General features: G+C 43.9%; 1 protein-coding gene across 2 annotated transcripts in view; it reads right to left on the reverse strand.

Moving 5' to 3' along the window:
- LOC115172759 (rho guanine nucleotide exchange factor 10) overlaps positions 1-22,431 on the reverse strand; it is an 86,950-nt gene that overhangs the window by 44,122 nt on the left and 20,397 nt on the right. Inside the window, exons 2-16 of one of the 2 annotated variants that reach the window (XM_029730492.1) lie at positions 19,908-20,021; positions 11,913-12,368; positions 9,579-9,923; positions 8,674-8,710; positions 8,436-8,515; positions 7,998-8,054; positions 7,424-7,608; positions 5,861-5,977; positions 5,014-5,119; positions 4,630-4,820; positions 4,346-4,525; positions 3,519-3,635; positions 3,207-3,299; positions 2,571-2,741; positions 1,398-1,543 (exon numbers count right to left, since the gene is read on the reverse strand). In XM_029730492.1, coding sequence (XP_029586352.1) covers positions 1,398-1,543; positions 2,571-2,741; positions 3,207-3,299; positions 3,519-3,635; positions 4,346-4,525; positions 4,630-4,820; positions 5,014-5,119; positions 5,861-5,977; positions 7,424-7,608; positions 7,998-8,054; positions 8,436-8,515; positions 8,674-8,710; positions 9,579-9,923; positions 11,913-12,368; positions 19,908-20,021 — 2,395 coding nt within the window. The remainder of the gene's footprint in view (positions 1-1,397; positions 1,544-2,570; positions 2,742-3,206; positions 3,300-3,518; positions 3,636-4,345; positions 4,526-4,629; positions 4,821-5,013; positions 5,120-5,860; positions 5,978-7,423; positions 7,609-7,997; positions 8,055-8,435; positions 8,516-8,673; positions 8,711-9,578; positions 9,924-11,912; positions 12,369-19,907; positions 20,022-22,431) is intronic. The other variant, XM_029730493.1, reaches the window with a different exon arrangement.

Here is a 22,431-nt window from a genome sequence, read left to right on the forward strand (position 1 = left end):
TTTGTGGGCTATACTCGGCCTTGTCTTCGGACGGTAAGTTGGTGGTTGTAGATATCCCTCTAGTGGTGTGGGGGGCTGTGCTTTGGCAAAGTGGGTGGGGTTATATCCTGCCTGTTTGGCCCTGTCCGGGGGTATCATCGGATGGGGCCACAGTGTCTTCTGATCCCTCCTGTCTCAGCCTCCAGTATTTATGCTGCAGTAGTTTATGTGTCGGGGGGCTAGGGTCAGTCTGTTACATCTGGAGTATTCTCTTGTCTTATCCGGTGTCCTGTGTGAATGTAAATATGCTCTCTCTAATTCTCTCTTTCTTTCTTTCTTTCTTTCTTTCTCTCGGAGGACCTGAGCCCTAGGACTACCTGGCATGATGACTCCTTGCTGTCCCCAGTCCACCTGGCCATGCTGCTGCTCCAGTTTCAACTGTTCTGCCTGCGGCTACGGAACCCTGACCTGTTCACCGGACGTGCTTGTTGCACCCTCGACAATTACTATGATTATTATTATTTGACCATGCTGGTCATTTACGAACATTTTAACATCTTGACTATGTTCTGTTATAATATCCACCCGGCACAGCCAGAAGAGGACTGGCCACCCCTCATAGCCTGGTTCCTCTCTAGGTTTCTTCCTAGGTTTTTGGCCTTTCTCAGGAGTTTTTCCTAGGGAGTTTTTCCCAGCCACCGTGCTTCTTTCACATGCATTGCTTGCTGTTTGGGGTTTTAGGCTGGGTTTCTGTACAGCACTTTGAGATTTCAGCTGATGTACGAAGGGCTATATAAATAAATTTGATTTGATTTGATTTGATTTGATTTTAAGATAGCTAGCTTTTAAGACAATGCTAGCTAGCCGTTTTAATTTGACTACGTCGGCCTATATTGGGATGTTTCTACATTCTCCTTGATCCAACGGGGGGGGGGGGGGGGGGCGCGACGGTGGCGAGTTGGCAGTGAGGAATTCATCGCTCCAGAGCATTCCTCCAAAGTTATGAGTGTTCTGTATGCTGAGTGAGTGCATGGGGAGATAAAAAAACAAACTGTATCGATCTCGTTCCACAAGTGTCCAACCGCACAGAGAAGACGCTGGCTGCGAGACACCTTGAGGTAGATTCCTGCCCCCGGATGTCCTGATCTGGTTGCTCAGCTCCCCCTGTTCACCACCTGTACCTGCACCTCCCTCTGCTCAAGCTATTTATTGACTGTCGCTTCATTTGTTGCTCATGTCATTCATATTTTTTATTGATGCTGTTTTGCTTTTTAAGCACCTTGAGATTTGTTTACCTGTTCACAGGCTCCTCCACTGGGAGCTGATCAGAATCATACCCAGAGAGGATGCTCCATCTGTGGGTAGAAACCCTTGGCCAGGGTGAGTACTGTGTCTGGTGCTGGTGCTTTGGGTCTTACCGGACGTTGGGCGTGGCACACATGAGCACGTCGTTGAGCAGGAAAAGGCGTCGCTCCTTGGTCTTGATGACCTCTCCGTGGTCGTTGTAGACCGTCTCCACTATGTCGTCAGAGCGGATCAGGTAGCGGCTGCCGTTACTCAGGAGCTGATGGGTAAGGGAGAGAGACCAAGAGGTCAGATACAATATATGGTCTCGACTGTCTTCCCCAAGGTTAATTTAGGATTTATGTCAATGTACATTTAAGGTACTCCCCAAAATATATAAATACATAATGTAGATATTGCAGGGAAGCAGTTTGTCCGATCTTACTGTAGCTTTTCAGTCTGGTCCGTGTCAAGGGTGAAATGAATATGAAGATACCATTTAGTTAGTGTAGAATATACACATACTAGTATAAGGACATGCAGTTTACAGATCAGTGTGCTTTTAGTTACAGTTAATGTACTTTGCGGCATGTACACATCCATAAAATATACTGTAGATGCCATGGGGCGGCTGTTTGCTCTTGTGGGCAGACAAACAGACAAATAATTAGACAGTAGGGAATATTGATGCTTCCGTATCAGGCTCAGAGCCATCTCCTGTATATTGCCAGATTTGTGGATAGATGGATTCTCAGTGTTGAACGTGAAACATCTACAGTCAAGGCTTCAACGCCCACACAATGGAAGAAACAATCTATTTAAACATTCAAATATCATCTAGTTATAGAGGATGGTCTGAAGAAGATCAATGGTGTGTGTGGACATGTTAAACTATACTTATGGGGACCAGAAGTCCCCACATGAATAGTAAACAAACAAAGAGTTGACCAACTGGGGACATTTTGTGAATCCCCACAAGGTCAAATGCTATTTCTAGGGGGTTTAGGGTTAAGGTTAGAATTAGTGTTAGAATTAAGTTTAGGGTTAGGGTTAGGAGCTACAGTTAGTTTTAGTGTTGGGAGCTAGGGTTAGGTTTAGGGTTAAGGTTAGGTTTTGGGGTTAAGGTTAGGATTTTTTTATAATGGGACTGAATTGTGTCCCCCCACAAGGTTAGTTATACAAGACTGTGTGTGTGTGTGTGTGTGTGTGTGTGTGTGTGTGTGTGTGTGTGTGTGTGTGTGTGTGTGTGTGTGTGTGTGTGTGTGTGTGTGTGTGTGTGTGTGTGTGAGTGTGTGTTCGAGCAATACCTTGTTGAGGTAGCGTTCGTTCATGGCCTTGGCTATGTGTCTGATCTCACAGCGCTGGTCAGCCTCCCTCTTCTTCTCATTGAGCTTTTCAGCCAGGGTCTCCAGTTCTGTCAGGGCCATCTGTAGGGGCAGTCTGTCACTGTGGCCTGCTGGTGTGTTCTTCAACATGTCCTGTATCACATTATATCACAGTCAGAACACCACAGAATAGCATAACATACTGTAACATGACATAACATCTGTAGGGGCAGCCTGTCACTGTGGCCTACTGAGGCATTCTTCATGTCCTGCCATACAGCATGGAGAGATAACACATTCAGAATATAACAGAGCACCGATCACATCCAGAGCATCTCTACACTGGCATAACATCAGTTTAAAACTATTCAGATTCTTTCAGAAGGCCAATGGGCAGTCTAAAAGCTTATCCTCAGTCATAATAATTATGAGTGAGGATCAAATTTGAAGCACCTGGGGCAGAAATTATTTCCCAAGAGTATGCACACTACACAGCACCCTCTCTGCGTAGTGCATTCTTAACATACTCTTTGGTAGTGAGTATGTGGCGCCCTCTGCTGGTAGACGTGTAATATGTATTCTAGGCGCTAAGTGTGGATGTGACTGTGAAATAGATACCTGCAGCATCAGAATGAACTGAGGGAATCTCTGGATGGGCTTCATCATGAGTCCATAGAGAGTGACCCGGTCACTGCTGGTGTCCTGACGTTGCTGTGGAGAGAGAAGAAGACAATCAATGATTACTGATTGATGCAGTGCAGGGAAATCCAATACAGAACCACAAAGTGTTTTGTTCAGTCTGAAATCAACCCCAGGTCCCTATGCGGAGTTAGGTTTAGGATAGAGCCAGAGATGCATAGCTGTATCTCTGTATTTTCACAGGAGCATACTTAAAAATATATATATATTTACAGTGGTGCTCTGACTGACCTTGAGGAAGTCTAGGAAGCTGGGTTTGGAGGCACACGTCTTCCTGACCACCGCCATGGCTGTGCTGAAGTTGTTCACATACTCACAGTAGGCATCCAGCACCATGGACTTGGAGAACTGGGACCCAGATATAGAGAGAGGGAGACAGAAAGGGGAGAGAGCAAGCCATCAACACCTCATACGAGTCCCATACAATTACAGTCAGAAATGGAATTAACCTGGTACCAGACAAAGGAATGGGGCTTCCTAGGGCCAAAATAAGCTGTTAGTTGGACAGTGTATTATGATGGTTGTTTCTGGCCAGGGAAAAGAGAGAGAGGACAGTAAGAAAAAAGGCACACAGCACATGGGTCACAGATGCTGTTTCCTGCTCCTGTGTTGTGGTGTTAGGGGTCATGCTTCAAACAGTAACAAACTTCAGGAAGAGGAAGAACTGGGGTTACTGGGTGAGACTTTGTTTGAAAACCCCTGACCGGGTTGCTAGGCAGCGAAGACACCAGGGTGGAGCACTTCCTCCAAGAACCCAGTGCAGCTGTGTGTCATGTGTGTCATGTGTGTGTGTGTGTGTGTGTGCACGCAATCATGGGACTAATTCCTATAGAACGAGTCATGGTAAACTTGCACTATCGCTTCAGTCAGTGTTGTGTTCAATGGTGAAGCACAGTACAGGACATGGTGTGAGTAAAGGAATGTTTCTGTCCACTAGTTTTGACCACATGACCACTGTCAAATGGTTTACTCTTCCAGCCATCTTAAAGTGGAACTGAATCCTTCCTACAGTGGGTTCCCCAGCACTGAATCCTTCCTACACTTGTCCACCAACCCACCGAGGCTACAAAGACGTCCCCGATCATCTCCAGACTGTCCCACTCGGCCACGCGGCACGCCAGGGCGATCTGGAACAGGGCGTGGCACTGGAGAATCTCCCGGATACGATAGAATGTCACCTTCAGCTTCCTATCGCTTAGCAACCTGGGCTCAATCTCCAAAAGTGGCTTTTCATATTGCTGATAAGAGAGAGGATAAAGAGGATAAGGATGTGGTAGGAAATCCTTTCCTTGAGGAAATTAGAGAAATGTTATATGAAATGTATAAACTGTAAAATACATACCTCTAAAATCCGCTTCAGTGCATCAAGATAGTTCTTCTCACTCTCTAATATGGAGCCCAGTATACACCTCCTCACCACCTGTTGTTGTGAGAGGCCCTCAGGGACGGGACTGAGCACTGGCTCCATGTTGAAGCATTCCACCTCGATGAATAGCTCTGACTCCTCATCCTCAAAACAGGTTGACTTCCTCTCTGAGATAAACAAGAGACGAGGTCAGCTTAAATCAGATGAGCATCACCCAGGAGGTTAATACACATTGTTAGTGGATGATTCCCCTGTTACAATGTAGTGATTGCATTTTATCCCAGGTACCAGATACATCAGTGTAATTAACTGACTAGTGTGAACTAAGGACCATAGTCCATGTTCTGTTCTTACTCTTACCATGACAGTGGGTCTTGATATACGACCGTCCCCTTCTCACTGCTGCTTTGGTCTTCTCCAGGCCATCTTTGGTCCCGTCTCTCGCTGCCTTCACCAGCTTTTGCATCTTCATGTAACATCAACAACAGTAAATAGCACTCAGAGCAGACAGAGAGAGCAGCATGCTACTGAAGCTCTTAGGGAGGAGATAGGAACTGTGTTAGAAGAGAAGGGAAGATGGCAGATCATGTAAATACAGGAGCAGGACCTCAGGGAGAGCAGGGTGGACCAGAGCAAGACAGCATCTGTGACAGCAGCTGAACTGAGTCAATCTAAACTAAAGGATTCTCACAAATGCATAAGGGCTTGAAGTGAGGTGTACTTAACTTTAATCTCCCTATGTGAGACCTGTAAATAGGGAATGTCAGTAGTTTAGAGGCTCTTTCATTAGCCAGGGTAGAGTCTCAGAAGATTTACCTGGACTGCTACAACCCGCTGCTGAAAAGTAGGACTTCATAACTATCTTTTTTTATAGATTTGTTTGAAAATGTTCTGTAGGAGTGGACTGAGACGATCCTGTACGGACCGCCTGTCTAGGCCTACACACAACTCAGCTGCTCTGGTGTCTCAGTACGCCGTAGACCTAAAGGCATGTCACTTAGGAGATGCAGTTGCCTCAACACCCATACAGTTAGTGGCACAGGTCAATGCAGTAGAGACAAATTCACCACCAGACATAAGAGCAGGATGAAGGGACTAGGTCTGAGTCAGTCGGTGAGAGACACCATGAGGGAGGTCGGGGTTAAGGAGGATCTACTTTGTCTAGCGGAGGGTGACGACACACACCGACCATGTTGATGACGTTTACCTTCTGCTCGTGTTTCTGTTTTATCTGCTGCAGCTCTACCGTTCCCACTGTATTTGCCATAAGATCTTTCATCTTTTTCTCATAGTGTTCTTTCAAGCGTGTCAGATCTTGAGAAAGCTAAACAAAAGCAGAGCATTTGAAGTGTTACCAGACGGATCCTCAGAAGGTGGTCAGCCCCTCACCCCAATCTGCCCACCCTCACCACAGCTAAGGCCTTGCCTCCTCACCCATATTTTGTCTCCCGACCCACATAGAAATCTTAAAGGTAGACTCAGTGATATGATGTAGATGCGCAAAGCTTAGTGGGTCAATTTCAGCAAACAACTAAGAGCGTTGAAGAGCCAGACTAAACTTCTCCAGTGTTTTGGTCCTGTACCTACTACGCTCTAACAGTGTGAAGCGAACCCATTCACATGCGTAGATACTGTGCGTGACTCTGAGAAAGTCTTGCGTCTCGCTCATCGCAATATCTGCCGTGCTGCTCGCGGAAACATCATTTTGCTGAGTTTACCTTTAACTGGGCCCATCTCTGCTACAGAAGCCAAGCAGTCACTTTGTGCAGCCAGCTGAGTTATAACACTGAGACCTCCCTGGCAAGACCTCTGGGCTGAATGAACAAGCAGGCCATTCAATTCAAAACCAAATATACAAATGAACTGTATATTATCGAGAGCATTTTAATAACATGTGCAGCCGGAAGACAAGAATAAGCCTAGTGTATAAAAATGTGTATTAACATTTGGTGAAGGATTTTTCATTTAAAATATGAGGATGTCAAATATTTATGAATCTTCTGTTTAACTGGATATTGCATATTGCACTGCTTCTGCTTCCTCATATTTTCAAGACGCTGATATAAATGACACTCTTCGAAAAAAGGGTTCCAAAAGGGTTCTCCGGCTGTCCCCGTAGGAGAACCCTTTTTGGTTTCAGGTAGAACCCTTTTGGGTTCCATGTAGAACCCTTTGTGGAAAGGGTTCTTCATGAAACCCAAAAGGGTTCTGCCTGGAATCAAAAGGGTTATTCAAAGGGTTCTCCTATGGGGACAGCAGAAGAACCACTTTAGGTTCTAGATCAGTGGTTGCTGGTGGGAGGAGCTATGGGAGGACGGGCTCATTGTAATGGCTGGAATGGAATAAATGGAACGGAGCCAAACATGTGGTTTCCATATGCTTAATCTGTTTGATATCATTCAATTGATTCCATTCCAGCCATTACAATTAGCCCATCCTCCTATAGCTCCTCCCACCAGCCTCCACTGTTCTAGATATAACCTTTTTTGTTGTTGTTCTAAGAGTGTATCCTTCTTCTGTTGATCTGTGGCATCGATCGGCAGCTTTGTGCATCTCCTGGTGAATTCAGATGAGACACATATCCTTCATATCCTCTCTCAAACTTCTACTCCCCATAGTATATATAATCCCCTTCCTCTAGCAAAGTAAATTCCCCCTCTTCTCCTCAATCTCTTGTTCCCAATCTCTTCACCCTTCTTCTCCCTACCTCTCTCCCTCCTCAGAGGGACAGGTCTGTAGACAGAGAGGGTAAAGTGTTACGTTTACACACATGGGTCTTCCTTTGTGGGGGCTTCCCTCTCATGAAGGCGTCAGGCAGGCCATTCTCCCCGCGGCCCTCCCCGTCACTCTGCTCGTCGTAGCTCTCAAACTCGCTGGAGCTCCAACCGTTGTCCAGGGAGCTGCCACAGCCCTCCTCCCCAAACTCCACATCATCATAGATCATCTCGTCTGGCTCTGAGGGATGAGGGGAAAGGGTTCAAATCAAGGGGAACAGCATTACAATCAGGGTGAAATACCTTTTCAACTGCAATGGTGCAATTTATATTCATGTACAGTAAGTTAGCCTGACCATATTCAGATCAGATTCCTTGGCATGAATTCTATTTTTCAGTTCTAGTGCATCAACTGAACATTGTACAGCCTAACACAGTTTGCTTAAGGGCACATCAAATGTTTCTGCAGAATAATTCCAGCACATTATGTTTTAGAAATGCAAAAGAGGTAAAGACATTAATATGCAAAAGTACCAAGAAGCTGTGGAAAAGAGGAACGACAGTAGAATGAAAAAGTGAAAGAAAGACCGACAGAATAGAAAGAGAAGAAAGGAGGAATACAGCGCTGACCTGTAGTGGAGTCAGAGTTCTCTCTGGGCACATCATCATAAATTACTTCATCTGGATCTAAATGACAAAGCAACAATGTTTGAATTAACAAGGTCTCAATGTGAAAATAAGCTTCACACAACGGACAGGACACAATCTCAGGGAATGCAAGAAGAGAGACCCCACAAGGGCCCGGTTCCTCAAAAGGATCTAGAGGAAGGAAGTGTCTATTTTTTACTCAAGTGAATTCCCAAAGAAAACACCAAAGCGTAGTCATGCATTGTGCACGGGACAGATTCAGGCTGGACTCAGAACTTTACAATCCCGGTCCTGTTGTGTTCCAAGCAACCCAAAAAGTATAAACTAGGTAAATACAAATGGAAATAGAAAAGTAAAATAAACAGAAAATTGTGGAAAATTACATATTTCTCATTGGGAAATGAAAAGAGGAGTACTTACTTTCCATCCAGGCTGTGTTTGCAGGGTCCGACACCCATTTAGACAAAGCATCCTCCTCTCTGATGGCAGGATACTCTTCACTGCAGACATTTGAATAAAATAGAGAAATAATAACCATCTGCTATTCCAATGCTGATAAACAAGTATCCACATCATCACAAATTCTGGCAGATCAACTCCAGTCTAGATGAAATAAAACAGAGCAGTGAAGAAAGAGCCTGGCAGGCGAGTCACTCACATGTCAACAGAAATGTTGCCTGTCCCCACCACAGTATCTGGAGGGAGAGAGAACAAAAATCAACATCGAGGACTCCTTCCCTAACGTTGCATGCAGTTTGCACTAAACCTTATGTGCCGCAACCAGGGGGCAGCCATCACTGAAACTAAACTTGCATCAAAGAGATAAAAATAAGACCTGAAATTGGTCGATAAGGACCTCAGATTAGATTGCTCATTCAAAAAACTGCAATGATAATCTGATAACTAATACATTCTCACATATTATCTGCAATGATAGGCTTACATGCCACATAACATTTCCAACAGAAAAACCTGACAGTATATTGGAACAATCAGTCAACGTGTTAAGATTTAAACTGCAGAATATACCTTTTAAAATACTTTAAAACAGGAGTAACCCACTGTGATGTGTTGGGTAGCTTAATTACACTGCAATTTCCCCTCAGACTGGCCAAGGCACACATTTAACTACTACTGTAACATTAAAGAGAAAACAGGAAAATCCTAACAGCCAACACAGAGTTTAGTGAGCGGCTAAATTTAGTCCCCACTTCCTTGAGGCAAGGTTTTAGGAAAAATAAATGCAAAGAAGAAAGGAGAGGAAATATTTGCTGGGAGTACGGAGCATGCATGTGTCATGGCCTCTCATCCCAAAGTCAGTGGTGAAGAAGGGGGAGAGGACGGGGGAATTCCACTAAGATTGAATGAGAAGAAGTTTTAACAGTTCCCACCACATTTCTTCAGTGCTCTGTTCATTGTAGGAACACTATATCAAACGCATTACATTATGACAGTCTGAGGTTTGCAATATGAATGCAGAACAGAGTAGAAGGAATAGCAGGAATGGCTGTTCAAATCCTTGTAATTCTACATGTTTCCACCATGGATGTGTTCTTGCTTTACCGTCCTCGTCCACGGAGAAGTGTCGGATGATGACGGGCGTGGTGTAGGCTGGCGTAATGAGGGGCACACCAGAGGGGGTGGCGTACCCACAGGGCACGGGCACAGAGTATCCCGATGGGACACAGAGAGGGCTGGCGGGGGGAACATCCTGGCCCTTCCCCTCCCTCTCCCCCTCTCCTCCCACACTCTGAACTGGTGAGGAAGAGGTAGGGGCGGGCCCATGCTGCTGCTCCAGCTGCTGTAGTTGGAGGGGGGTGATGTCAATCACAGAGTAGGGGTTGACTTTCTTTTGGGAGGTGGTCCTGGGGACGGCCAGGGGAGGGTCATCACTGGACACTTCCTTATCTGCAATGGAAATGTAACACACAGTTAGCTCCAAATGATCCCCATCAACACAACACAGCTACAGTTACACACTGCTCCAAATGATCCCCATCAACACAACACAGCTACAGTTACACACTGCTCCAAATGATCCCCATCAACACAACACAGCTACAGTTACACACTGCTCCAAATGATCCCCATAAACACAACACTGCTACAGTTACACACTGCTCCAAATGATCCCCATCAACACAACACAGCTACAGTTACACACTGCTCCAAATGATCCCCATCAACACAACACAGCTACAGTTACACACTGCTCCAAATGATCCCCATCAACACAACACAGCTACAGTTACACACTGCTCCAAATGATCCCCATCAACACAACACAGCTACAGTTACACACTGCTCCAAATGATCCCCATCAACACAACACAGCTACAGTTACACACTGCTCCAAATGATCCCCATCAACACAACACAGCTACAGTTACACACTGCTCCAAATGATCCCCATCAACACAACACAGCTACAGTTACACACTGCTCCAAATGATCCCCATCAACACAACACAGCTACACACTGCTCCAAATGATCCCCATCAACACAACACAGCTACAGTTACACACTGCTCCAAATGATCCCCATCAACACAACACAGCTACAGTTACACACTGCTCCAAATGTCCCCATCAACACAACACAGCTACAGTTACACACTGCTCCAAATGATCCCCATCAACACAACACAGCTACAGTTACACACTGCTCCAAATGTCCCCATCAACACAACACAGCTACAGTTACACACTGCTCCAAATGATCCCCATCAACACAACACAGCTACAGTTACACACTGCTCCAAATGATCCCCATCAACACAACACAGCTACAGTTACACACTGCTCCAAATGATCCCCATCAACACAACATAGCTACAGTTACACACTGCTCCAAATGATCCCCATCAACACAACACAGCTACAGTTACACACTGCTCCAAATGTGCTGGAACTAATTTGTTATCAGATTAATTTGCACAATTGCAAAATACTAAAAAGTATTGCTATAAATTTCCATGAGAGCAATTTGATGATACCACATCATGTCTATCATAGTTAGGTGACTAAGCACTCCAACTTGCGATCATTGCAGAACACTGAAGAAGAATACTGTGACTTAAACATTTAACTTCCACTACTTCAAATCTCAGCCTGTGGGCCTTCCCTCTCTTAAGCCTTCAATCAGACAGCAGTGTGTTTACTGTTTTACAACAGACAGACAGACAGACAGACAGACAGACAGACAGACAGACAGACAGACAGACAGACAGACAGACAGAGAGAGGCTTCATCTCGGGCCCTGTGGTCAGAACAGATAAATCACAGTACACCCACTAGAACACACAACAGACACATATGCTGCGGAGAAAGCACAACTGGTCAGCCACTGGAGAGGAGAGGGGCCTGGACTCTCAATTGGACTGGGATGTAATTGTCAGAGGGGGAGAGACAAGGGAACTTGGGAAGTGAGTACTAGCGAGAGGGAAGAGCATGGAATGTATGTGTTAGCAAGAGGTTGTTGGTCTCTAGTAGAAATGTGTGGTGAGTCTAACTGGGGCGATTGGCCTCTCTCTGACTGAGAGGCTGATAGAGAGAGAGAGTGGTAGTGTCCTCGTGGTGTCAAGCTGTGTGTGATGAATGCCAAGAGCCACCCTGAACCAAGCAGCCAGCGATACCAGGCTGGACCACACTAATGTGTTTTCCAGCCTGACAGGGAGCATGTGGCAGAATGAGGTAATACAACATGTGTAGGCACACAACATGCACTAAGAATGGACTGCATGACACCAACTACTGTACAGCGCCCACTCAGTGTGGAACAATGATATGGTTGTGGTGGTATATAATTTGTGTATGTTTAGGCTACAGCGAGACAGATTATCTATCCTCAGACATCCAGGTGCTAAAGAGGAAAACTGAACAGTTGTTTTCACTAACCTGTGTTAAAGGAGTCTGTTCCTACAGGAGTGGAGTCCTCTGGAGGTGGAGGAGGGGGTAAGTCACTGTCTGCGTCAGCTAGGACAGATGAAGTCTTGTCCCCTTCTGCTGCTGCCACTGGAGCTGTTGTTTCTGTTGTAGCCATGGCTACCGGAGCTTCCGGTGCTGATGCCACTGTGTCTGTTGTAGCCATGGCTACTGAAACTGGTGGTTCAACTGCCACTGGAGCTGTGTCCGCTGCTGCTGCTGTTGTGGGCTCCGGGTTGGAGGGCTGGGGGTCTGGTCCTTCCTGCTGTGGGTGAGGGACCACACCATTGATCTGGGCCTTGCCCCTGTCGTCTGGGGCTGGAGGGCCATGGGGTGGCCGGTCTGCCTCAGGGAACTCATCCCCACTGTCATCAAACTCAAACTGCTCCCCCTCTTCTTCATCGGCATAGGGCACCTCGTCCGCCAACACTAATCACAGAGAGGAGAGAGAGAGAGTTGGAGTCAAATAAATACAGCTTACCTATGTATGGCTTTGGATAGAGCGAGAGAACGTGAGACATATATGTAAGTAGAATAACTGAAGTTTAATCATTATGCTCAAAGATCAGCAAAAGCTCAAATGTAGTTCTTCACGGTAGTGCCTTTTCCCTTCTCTCCAAAAATGTGAGGTTACCGACGCCTGCCCCCACCAATGTCTATTCATAGCCACACAGTGGGTGGTGGGTCAAGTTGGGACCCTCTACCAAGTTAAATATGAATGCAGGTTTGTAATTAGCAAAAGGGTGGGTCTGCATTCACATTTAACTTGGTAGAGGGTCCAAACTTGACCCACCACCCACTGTGTGGCTATGAATAGACATTGGTTGAAAGAAATTGATAATAAGAAGATTGTGGGAGCTGTTCTGTTAGATTTCAGTGCAGCCTTTGATATTATTGACCATAACCTATTGTTGAAAAAATGTATGTGCTATGGCTTTTCGACCTTTAACCTCTCTAGGGTAGGGGGCAGTATTTGCACGGCCGGATAAAAAACGTACCCGATTTAATCTGGTTATTACTACTGCCCAGAAACTAGAATATGCATATAATTATTGGCTTTGGATAGGAAACACCCTAAAGTTTCTAAAACTGTTTGAATGGTGTCTGTGAGTATAACAGAACTCATATGGCAGGCAAAAACCTGAGAAGATTCCTTACAGGAAGTGGCCTGTCTGACCATTTCTTGGGCTTCTACACTCTCTTTATTGAAAACTGAGGATCTCTGCTGTAACGTGACACTTCTTACGGCTCCCATAGGCTCTCAGAAGGCGGCAAACCGGTGAATGATGTCTTTGCAGGCCCTGGCTGAAAAACAGTAGCGCATTTGGATAATGGTCGATCAGAGAACTATGAGACTGAGGCGCGTGCACGAGGCGACACCATGTTTTTATTTTTTTGTCTTTGAACTTAAACAGGGTTTCCCGGTCGGAATATTATAGCTTTTTTACGAGAAAAATAGCATAGAAATTGATTTTAAACAGCGGTTGACATGCTTCGAAGTACGGTAATGGAATATTTAGACATTTTTTGTCACGAAACGCGTCGGGCGCGTCACCCTTCGTCACCCTTCGGATAGTGTCTTGAATGCACGAACAAAGCAGAGGATATTTGAACATAACTATGGATTATTTTGAACCAAACCAACATTTGTTATTGAAGTAGAAGTCCTGGGAGTGCATTCTGAAGAAGAACAGCAAAGGTAATAACATTTTTCTAATAGTAAATCGGAGTTTGGTGAGGGCCAAACTTGGTGGGTGTCTAAATAGCTAGCCCGTGATGGCTGGGCTATCTACTCAGAATATTGCAAAATGTGCTTTTGCCGAAAAGCTATTTTAAAATCGGACATAGCGATTGTATAAAGGAGTTCTGTATCTATAATTCTTAAAATAATTGTTATGTTTTTTGTGAACGTTTATCGTGAGTAATTTAGTAAATTCACCGGAAGTTTGCGGTGGGTATGCTAGTTCTGAACATCACATGCTAATGTAAAAAGCTGGTTTTTGATATAAATATGAACTTGATTGAACAAAACATGCATGTATTGTATAACATAATGTCCTAGGATTGTCATCTGATGAATATCATCAAAGGTTAGTGCTGCATTTAGCTGTGGTTTGGGTTTATGTGATATTATATGCTAGCCTGAAAAATGGGTGTCTGATTATTTCTGGCTGGGTACTCTGCTGACATAATCTAATGTTTTGCTTTCGTTGTAAAGCCTTTTTGAAATCGGACAGTGTGGTTAGATTAACGAGAGTCTTGTCTTTAAAATGGTGTAAAATAGTCATATGTTTGAGAAATTGAAGTAATAGCATTTCTAAGGTATTTGAATAACGCGCCACGGGATTCCACTGGCTGTTGAGTAGGTGGGACGATTTCGTCCCACATACCCTAGAGAGGTTAACATATCATGGATCCAGAGCTATCTATCTCATAGAACTCAGAGGGTTTTCGTTAATAGAATCTCCTCTAATGTCAAACATGTAAAGTGTGGTGTACCGCAGGGCAGCTCTCTAGGCCCTCTACTCTTTTCTATTTTTACCAATAATCTGGCACTGGCATTAAACAAAGCATGTGTATCCATGTATACTAATGATTCAACCATATATATATGCATCAGCAACCACAGCTAATGAAGTCACTGAAACCCTTATCAAAGAGTTACAGTCTGTTTGGAATGGGTGGCCAGTAATAAACTGGTCCTGAACATCTCGAAAACTAAGAGCATTGTATTTGATATAAATCATTCCCTAAGTTCTAGACCTCAACTGAATCTGGTAATGAATGGTGTGGCTGACACACAAGTTGAGGAGACTAAATTACTTGGTGTTACCTTACATTGTAAACTGTCATGGTCAAAACATATAAATTCAGTGGTTATACAGAGAGGGAGAGGTCTGGCCATAATAAAGAAATGCTCTGCTTTTTTGACTCCACAAAGCAAGTCCTGCAGGCTCTAGTTTTATCTTATCTTGATTATTGTTTAGTCATATGGTCGTGCTGCAAAGAAAGACCTATTTAAGCTGCAGCTGGCCCAGAACAGAGCTGCACATATTGCTCTTCATTGTAATCAGAGGGCTAAACTAAATACTATGCATGCCAGTCTCTCTTGGCAAAGAATTTAAATAAGAATTTGTTCTTAACTGACTTGCCTAGTTAAATAAAGGTTAGACTAAGAGCATAACATTTCTACACCCTAATTTTCAAATTCTAGTCTAACCAAAGCCTAAACGGAGATTCAGTGAAAATAAAAATCTCATTGATTTATCAAGACCAGTACCCATGCTTTTATCAGAGCAGCGCCAAACGGTGCTAAAATAGTTGTAGGCTATTGCTTCAAATCCTATTGCTTCTAACTTCAATATGCTCTTTAAATAAATAAGACCCACACCACTTTTAACAGCATATTACTCAACACTATTGAGACTCAAGTCACCTACGGTCAGCCTACAGTATATCGAAAAATATGAGGTAACTAAATAAACAAATCGGCATTTTGAAAGAGTATTTATATCATTATTTTATTAACGAAAACATAAAGATGCCATTATTAGTTACATTGTTTTAGTTTGAACGTGCAGACTGGCACTAAGAACAGAACAGCGGGAACGTTTCCCTAGTCAGCTCCATTATTAGTGCAATGCCCCTTAAAGTGTTGCCAGTGTGGCGGGGTGGGGATCCACCCCCCATCCCCTCCTCCTCCCTTCCCCATGGGCTAGGTCAGTCTTCTGTGCGCGGCTCTGCGGCCCATCCCGTGCTCCCTGCCCTCGTGCCTTGAACCTTGCGCGCTTTCAGTGGATACAGCTGGAGAACTGCAAGGCAATCCCATTGTACGCCACTCGGGAGCCATGAACAGTATATATTGTCCTGCAAATAACAGGGTTAATAATATATCTGTGAGACTGTCCAACGGGCTTTTATATCATTCTAAATTAATAATAATAATAATAATCGCTTTGTTTAAAAAATAACAATATTTTGGAGATGATTTAGATTTCAAATAACATAAAATGAGCGAGAAAAAAGCCATTCTTGAACATGGGGTGAGACATTGCTACTAATTTGTACATAAAGCCAGTTTGTTATTTAGAATGATTTATTTCTGTTTTTAGAGGGAGAGAAACCAAAAAACTACAGTAATCTCATGGGTCTCCCAGTCAAGGTCGGCACAGGTATTGAACCAGCATCTGTAGCAACACAGCTTACACTGCTATGCAGTGTCTCAGACCGTTGGGCCACTCAGGCGCTGTATAACGTGACCGGTCGGGAGTGGCCTACAGTACTACAGAAAGAGCTAAATAATCCTAACAAAATAAAATAAGAAAAACCTTAGTGTAACAACAGTTTTAGTAAGTAATACTGAAGTTGTGCACAATTATCAGTATCTATTTAGGTTTATGTTGCCCATTCATTGTCAGTTAGAGACACAGTAGGATCCAAAAGCATAATCAGTGCTCTAACTCCCCCTTGCCCTGGTCTGGAGCAATGAAGTGGTGACGCAGGGTACCGTACTAAACCACAAATTACCTCGAAGACCTGCAGCATAATCACACAAATTTTAGTGGAGCAACCACTGTAGATTTGCCCACTTGCCAATGAAGTAATCATTAAAATAATTGGCCTTATCAAATGGTTTTGTGATGAATAAGCCATCTGATTCGATGAAAGATGGAGTTGAATTTGTCTTTCTGCCCATAATTCCATTTAAAGTACTCAAAAGTTTTTTCCACATCATTCTTTATATTATTGATCTTGGCTTCACAATACAGTTTCTTCTTATTTTTGTTGAGTTTAGTCACATCATTTTTCAATTTGCAGCCAGTCAGACTTGCAGCCATATTTAAAAGCCACTCCTTTTGCCCCATCTCTTTCAACCATACCGTTTTTCAATTCCTCATCAATCCATGGAGCCTTAACAGTTCTAACAGTCCACTTCTTATTAGGTGCATGTTTATCAATAATTGAAATGCAGCATCTGGATGCTCCTTATTAATCACATCAGACCAACAAATATTTTTAACATCATCCACACGATGCAATTTGGCGAGCAGTGTTGTCACACCCCCAATGACCAGGAAAACCACTGTTTTTCCTATGAATCCTGGGCTGCATCTCAATAGTCCAAACTCGCTTTCCTTCCTTATCTCCTTTCAGAGCAATGTTGATGAAGGAAGAGAGATGAAGAAAGAAAGCCACTTTCTCTCTCTGACCTAAACTGGGTGCATATGGAACGTAAACGTCACCATAGACCTCATTCAGAGGACTCAACGTAAAGTGACATGGTGGTGGGTTAGAGGAAACCTGATCTTGCTCTCCAGTTTATTGTTCTTTTCACTGCTATATGAGGTTCCTTTGGGAGGGTTGTGTGTTGGTTTAGTAACAGGGGGTTTATTCAGCTATACGTGTGACAGATTGAGGACACCGACTGACACCATTGTGCTAGGCGTAGAAAAAAACCTGTCAAATCAAATCTCGACAGGCATTGTGCGAGCACATCTCTGGTACTTTCTGACAGCGGAGTGGAGAGAGGAACTGACATACTGAATAAAGGAGGTGAAGTAGGGAGAGGGGTGTAAAGAGGAGAGGAAAGTCTGTAGCCTAAAGAGAGATAAAAAGCCATGACATTAGAATCCCTGCTGAATGCTGACAAAGGGTTCACAGAAGGTGACACAGTCAGAAGTCATCGGTGGTATAGATGAAAGGAATGCTCTGTATTCAGCCCATTCAAACATTCATTTCTCTCTACAGGAGTCCAAGTACATGGACTTGCTATTGGATCCAGATTCCTATTACACAGTTTCCCTATGGGAGGCGGGAGCTACAGTTTAAGAGGTCACAACCCCATCTGAGACTGCTACTTTATCTCCCTGGCCCGGGCGGACGTTTCTAACAGAAACTGGCACACCTCTGCTCCTAAACATACCACAGATTTCCCACACGACTCAGTTCCAGAACAAACACTACTGTCCTATCAGGATTCAGGTTTCCCCACGACTAGGTTAACCATGGTAAACTCTCATATCCTGACTGTTCCTGCTAAGAAACTGAGTAAAATTCCCTTTTCTCTCCCAAGTTCTGGCACAATTTCCTTTATGACCAAACCAGAGGTAACAATTTAATCTTCTCATCTATATGAGAAGATTTCCTACTAATATTTCTCAGTATAGACCTACACCTTTTTCCTTTTGACCCCCATCCACATCATTTCCGTTTCCTGTGCTGGCTAAATACTTCCTGTTTGACTGAGTAAACTCTAAGCTGACATTTAGATAGCCGTTACTAGAAACAACACTGTAAATACACAACGATAAGTAAGGCTACAGGTTCACTAACAATCAACCACATCACTCATAAGTTACTAACCCCTCAGGCTTAAATAATTCCTTATCCCCAGTTCTGATACACAGATCAATCACTTAGAGACCCAAAAGGCCTTGTAGCTCTACAGCACTGTGAGCCCTTTAGTCTAAATCCCCATCATGACTCCCTAAGGGGTTGACAGGAAGTGTTCTAGCCCTCAGTCTGAAGTTATGACAATGGTCTGTGACTATGCTATGGGGTCTAACTGTGACCTCTGACCTCTATGTACACCCTGAAACTAAACCTCGAAGGCGCTAGAGCAGAACATTAGGAGGGAAAACCTGGAAAGAGGTGCTATCCGCTGTTCCCATCTGTGATAATAAATAGCTGTGTTGGACCAGCTAGAAAGACAAGCTAGCTAGCCACTGCCTGGAGGGATGTTTCACTGCTGAGACATGGGATGCATATTCATTCTTGTGCGTGTCTACTCTCTGACGCACAGGCTTGGCCAAGTAAAGCAGAGCGGGGAGTGATGGAACAGGGATCGTATAAAAGCTTGAACAGATCATTCGTTTAAATTGCCCATTCAATAATTTGGTCACGATCAAGTGTAAATGATGAAGCCATGGATAGTTGGCGCTGTGAGAATGTGTGTGCCTGCAGTCTGCTCAATACTCACTCTAACCAGCACACACACACACACACACACACACACACACACACACACACACACACACACACACACACACACACACACACACACACACACACACACACACACACACACACACACACACACACACAGAGAGAGAGAGAGAGAGAGAAAACTAGGCCTGTCCCCAACACCCATTGTCAATTAATAACCACAATATGGATTCTGTTCCCGTGCCTCCTCTCCGCCACACTGCTCCGCTCAATGAGTCATTGGCTTACAATGTGCTCCAGCATCGCCACGGCAACAAGGCAAGTGGCTGCCCAGCTGGAGATGAGGCATTTCTCTGGCCTGCTCCATTCCCTGTGGTGTGTGTGTGTGTGTGTGCGCGTGCCTGATGCTGCAGTATTCAGCCAGGGCTCGGATACTGAGGCACATTGTCTGCCCTTCGCAATTGTGACACATTTCTCCTCCTCCTTCTCCTCACTCCTTCGTTCCATGGCCCACGAGCTCCAGAGAGGAATGTGTTTACACGGTCTGCCCATCATGAAAAGGCCCTCAGGGAGCTAGACTGACCATCAATGTGTCAGCCGAAACAGACCTTTCAAACCTGTTACCATCAACAGGGCTAACGGAAATATGATACATGGATACATAGATCATCATCATCAACCAAAACAGCCTTAAAGACCTGTTAGTTTGAGCAACATTAACTGATTACTCAAAAACATTAACAAGAACACACAAACTGCACTAGGAGTAACAAAGGGACAAGTAGACTGTCACTGTCTGATAACATCTCAGGGCGACAAGCTAAATTCACCAACGGACATGACATAATGACATCACCAAGTAGCGCCTCACACTCATCTCAGCATGGAAAACCATAAACAGAGCTGTCGACAGGCCTGAGCAGCAGCATGTGTTCTCATTGGCTACGGGGGGATTTACAAGTGCTGGGAGAGATTGAGTCAGAGAGAGAGAGGGGAGGAGAGGAGGATGTTGGCATTACTTACTTTCAGGAGGCGGGGGAGGGAAGTCTTCCACGATGTCCATACTGGTTGCTGTTTCTCTGGGCAGACAGGTTCCCTCAGCAGCCTGGTGGTGGTCCTCTTCAATCACACATGGCCCTGGAGGAAACACACACATGGAGGAATGTCAGAGGTGGCACTCTGTGATTCACTGTACACTTATTCAATTAGCCAAGCATAGAAGAATGTTCCCAAGCATCACCAGGTCCCGAGTTTTTCCGGGCTACATGGCAAAGTTTTAGCCTAACTAGAGTTTTGCCTGGTAAGGTCACATGGTATAAGTTAGGGCTTAAAATTGCCAGGGACCTCACGATCCGATAATACCACGATACTTAGGAGATAATATGTTACGTATCTCACGATTCTCATAATTCTACATGTATTGTGATTCGATACAGCGATTTGATGTTCCAAACATAATGCTCACTATATGTCTGCTGCAGAGAAACAAGAGAGAGAACATTTGTTTTTGATCAGTCATGGAAATAAAAGTGCTGAAAACATGTTGGCTCATTATTTAAAGAGAACAAGCGATAGGATGAAAAATACCAGACTTTTAGTGCAGGTAGAGCTAACTAGCGCTAGCTAATGCTACAAATCCATCAAATATCAATATAATATTGTCCCAAAGATGATAATCATAATAATAATATTAAAGTAACTGCATTCATTTTTGCCCCCATCACTAGTATAAGTGAGTATGAGCATAAGTACTAATACATGGAAGAATGCCAAAAGATGGCATATAATATACTTTTTAGATTAGTTAGCATGAAGAATGTTCCCATACATCATTTATGTGGTATTTCCCAATGCATTACACCCCACCAATGGAAAACCAAGCAACCATTGCCAACCACATACTCTTTATTCCAAGTTACTCAATCTCAGTCAAGTCACACCAGCAGGGGAGTGGAGAAGTGGAGCATTGTTTTCCTGGCTCTTTTGTCTGAGTGCCAGACATCTGAACCACAACTAATAAAGACAAATAAAAACAACATCAAGAAACAAAAGAAATGTCCTCTCACCCCACAAACAGTCAGTTAATGTGGTGTATTTGTGTGTGTGTGTGTGTGTCAGAGCAGGGTTATTGTATCCACTGAGGGTAGCGTGGGCTCCCTTGGGGAACACATATAGTTAGGGTCAGTGACCCTATGTGTGTAAACATGGTGGAGCTGACAGGTTCACACTATGGTATTTTATTAGGATCCTCATTAGCTGTTGCGAAAGCAGCAGCTACTCTTTCTGGGGTCCACACAAAACATGAAACATTATTACATAATACAGAACATTAAATTGACAAGAACAGAACTACATCAATTTAAAAATGGCACACGTAGCCTCTATATCAATACATACACATAAACAATTTAGGTCAAATAGAGGAGAGGACTTGTGCCGTGAGGTGTTGCTTCATTTGTTTTTTGAAACCAGGTTTGCTGTTCATTTGAGCAATATGAGATGGAAGGGAGTTCCATCCAATAACAGCTCTATATAATACTGTACACTTTCTTGAATTTGTTCTAGATTTGGGGACTATGAAAGGACCCCTGGTGGTATGTCTAGTAGGGTAAATGTGTGTGTCAGAGCTGTGTGTAAGTTGACCATGCAAACAATTTGGAATTTTCAACACATTCATGTTTCTTATAAAAAGAAGAAGTGATGCAGTCAGTCTCTCCTGAACTCTTAGCCAAGAGAGATTGGCATGCATAGTATTTATATTAGCCCTCTGATTACAATGAAGAGCAAGGTGTGCAGCTCTGTTCTGGAACAGCTGCAGCTTAACTAGGCCTTTCCTTGCAGCACTCGACCACACGAATGGACAATAATCAAGATAAGATTAAACTAGCACCTGCAGGGCTTGCTTTTTGGAGTGTGGTGTCAAAAAAGCAGAGCATCTCTTAATTAAGGACCAACCTCTCCCCATCATTTCAACCATTGAATCTGTTTTGACCATGACAGTTAACAATCTATTGTCACGCCAAGTAACTTAGTCTCCTCAACTTGTCAACAGCCACACCATTCATCACCAGATTCAGCTGAGGTCTAGAACTTACAGAATGATTTATACCAAATACAATGCTCTTAGTTTTAGAGATGTTCAGGACCAGTTTATTACTGCCCACACATTCCTAAACAGAAACCAACTCTTTGCTAAGGGTTTCAGTGACTTCATTAGCTGTGGTTGTTGATGCGTATATGGTTGAATCATCAGTATTCATGGACACACATGCTTTGTTTATTGCCAGTGGCAGGTCATAGGTAAAAATAGGAGGGCTTAGAGAGCTACCCTGCGGTACACCAAAGAGAAGCTCCCACAATATTCTTATATTCTTCTTTCAACCAATCATCAGTCGTTTGTGTCAGTGCAGTACATGTTGAGTGCCTGACTCTATAAACATGCTGAAAGTCTGGCTTCACTCCAGGCATGAGGACAAAGACTTCCCTCTAGGCTCAGATTTAAGATATGACAGATAGGAGTGGGTAAAGAGTCAACTATAGAGTCAAT

The sequence above is a fragment of the Salmo trutta genome, chromosome 33 (genome assembly GCF_901001165.1).
Source record: "Salmo trutta chromosome 33, fSalTru1.1, whole genome shotgun sequence".
In the NCBI taxonomy this organism is placed as follows: domain Eukaryota; kingdom Metazoa; phylum Chordata; class Actinopteri; order Salmoniformes; family Salmonidae; genus Salmo; species Salmo trutta.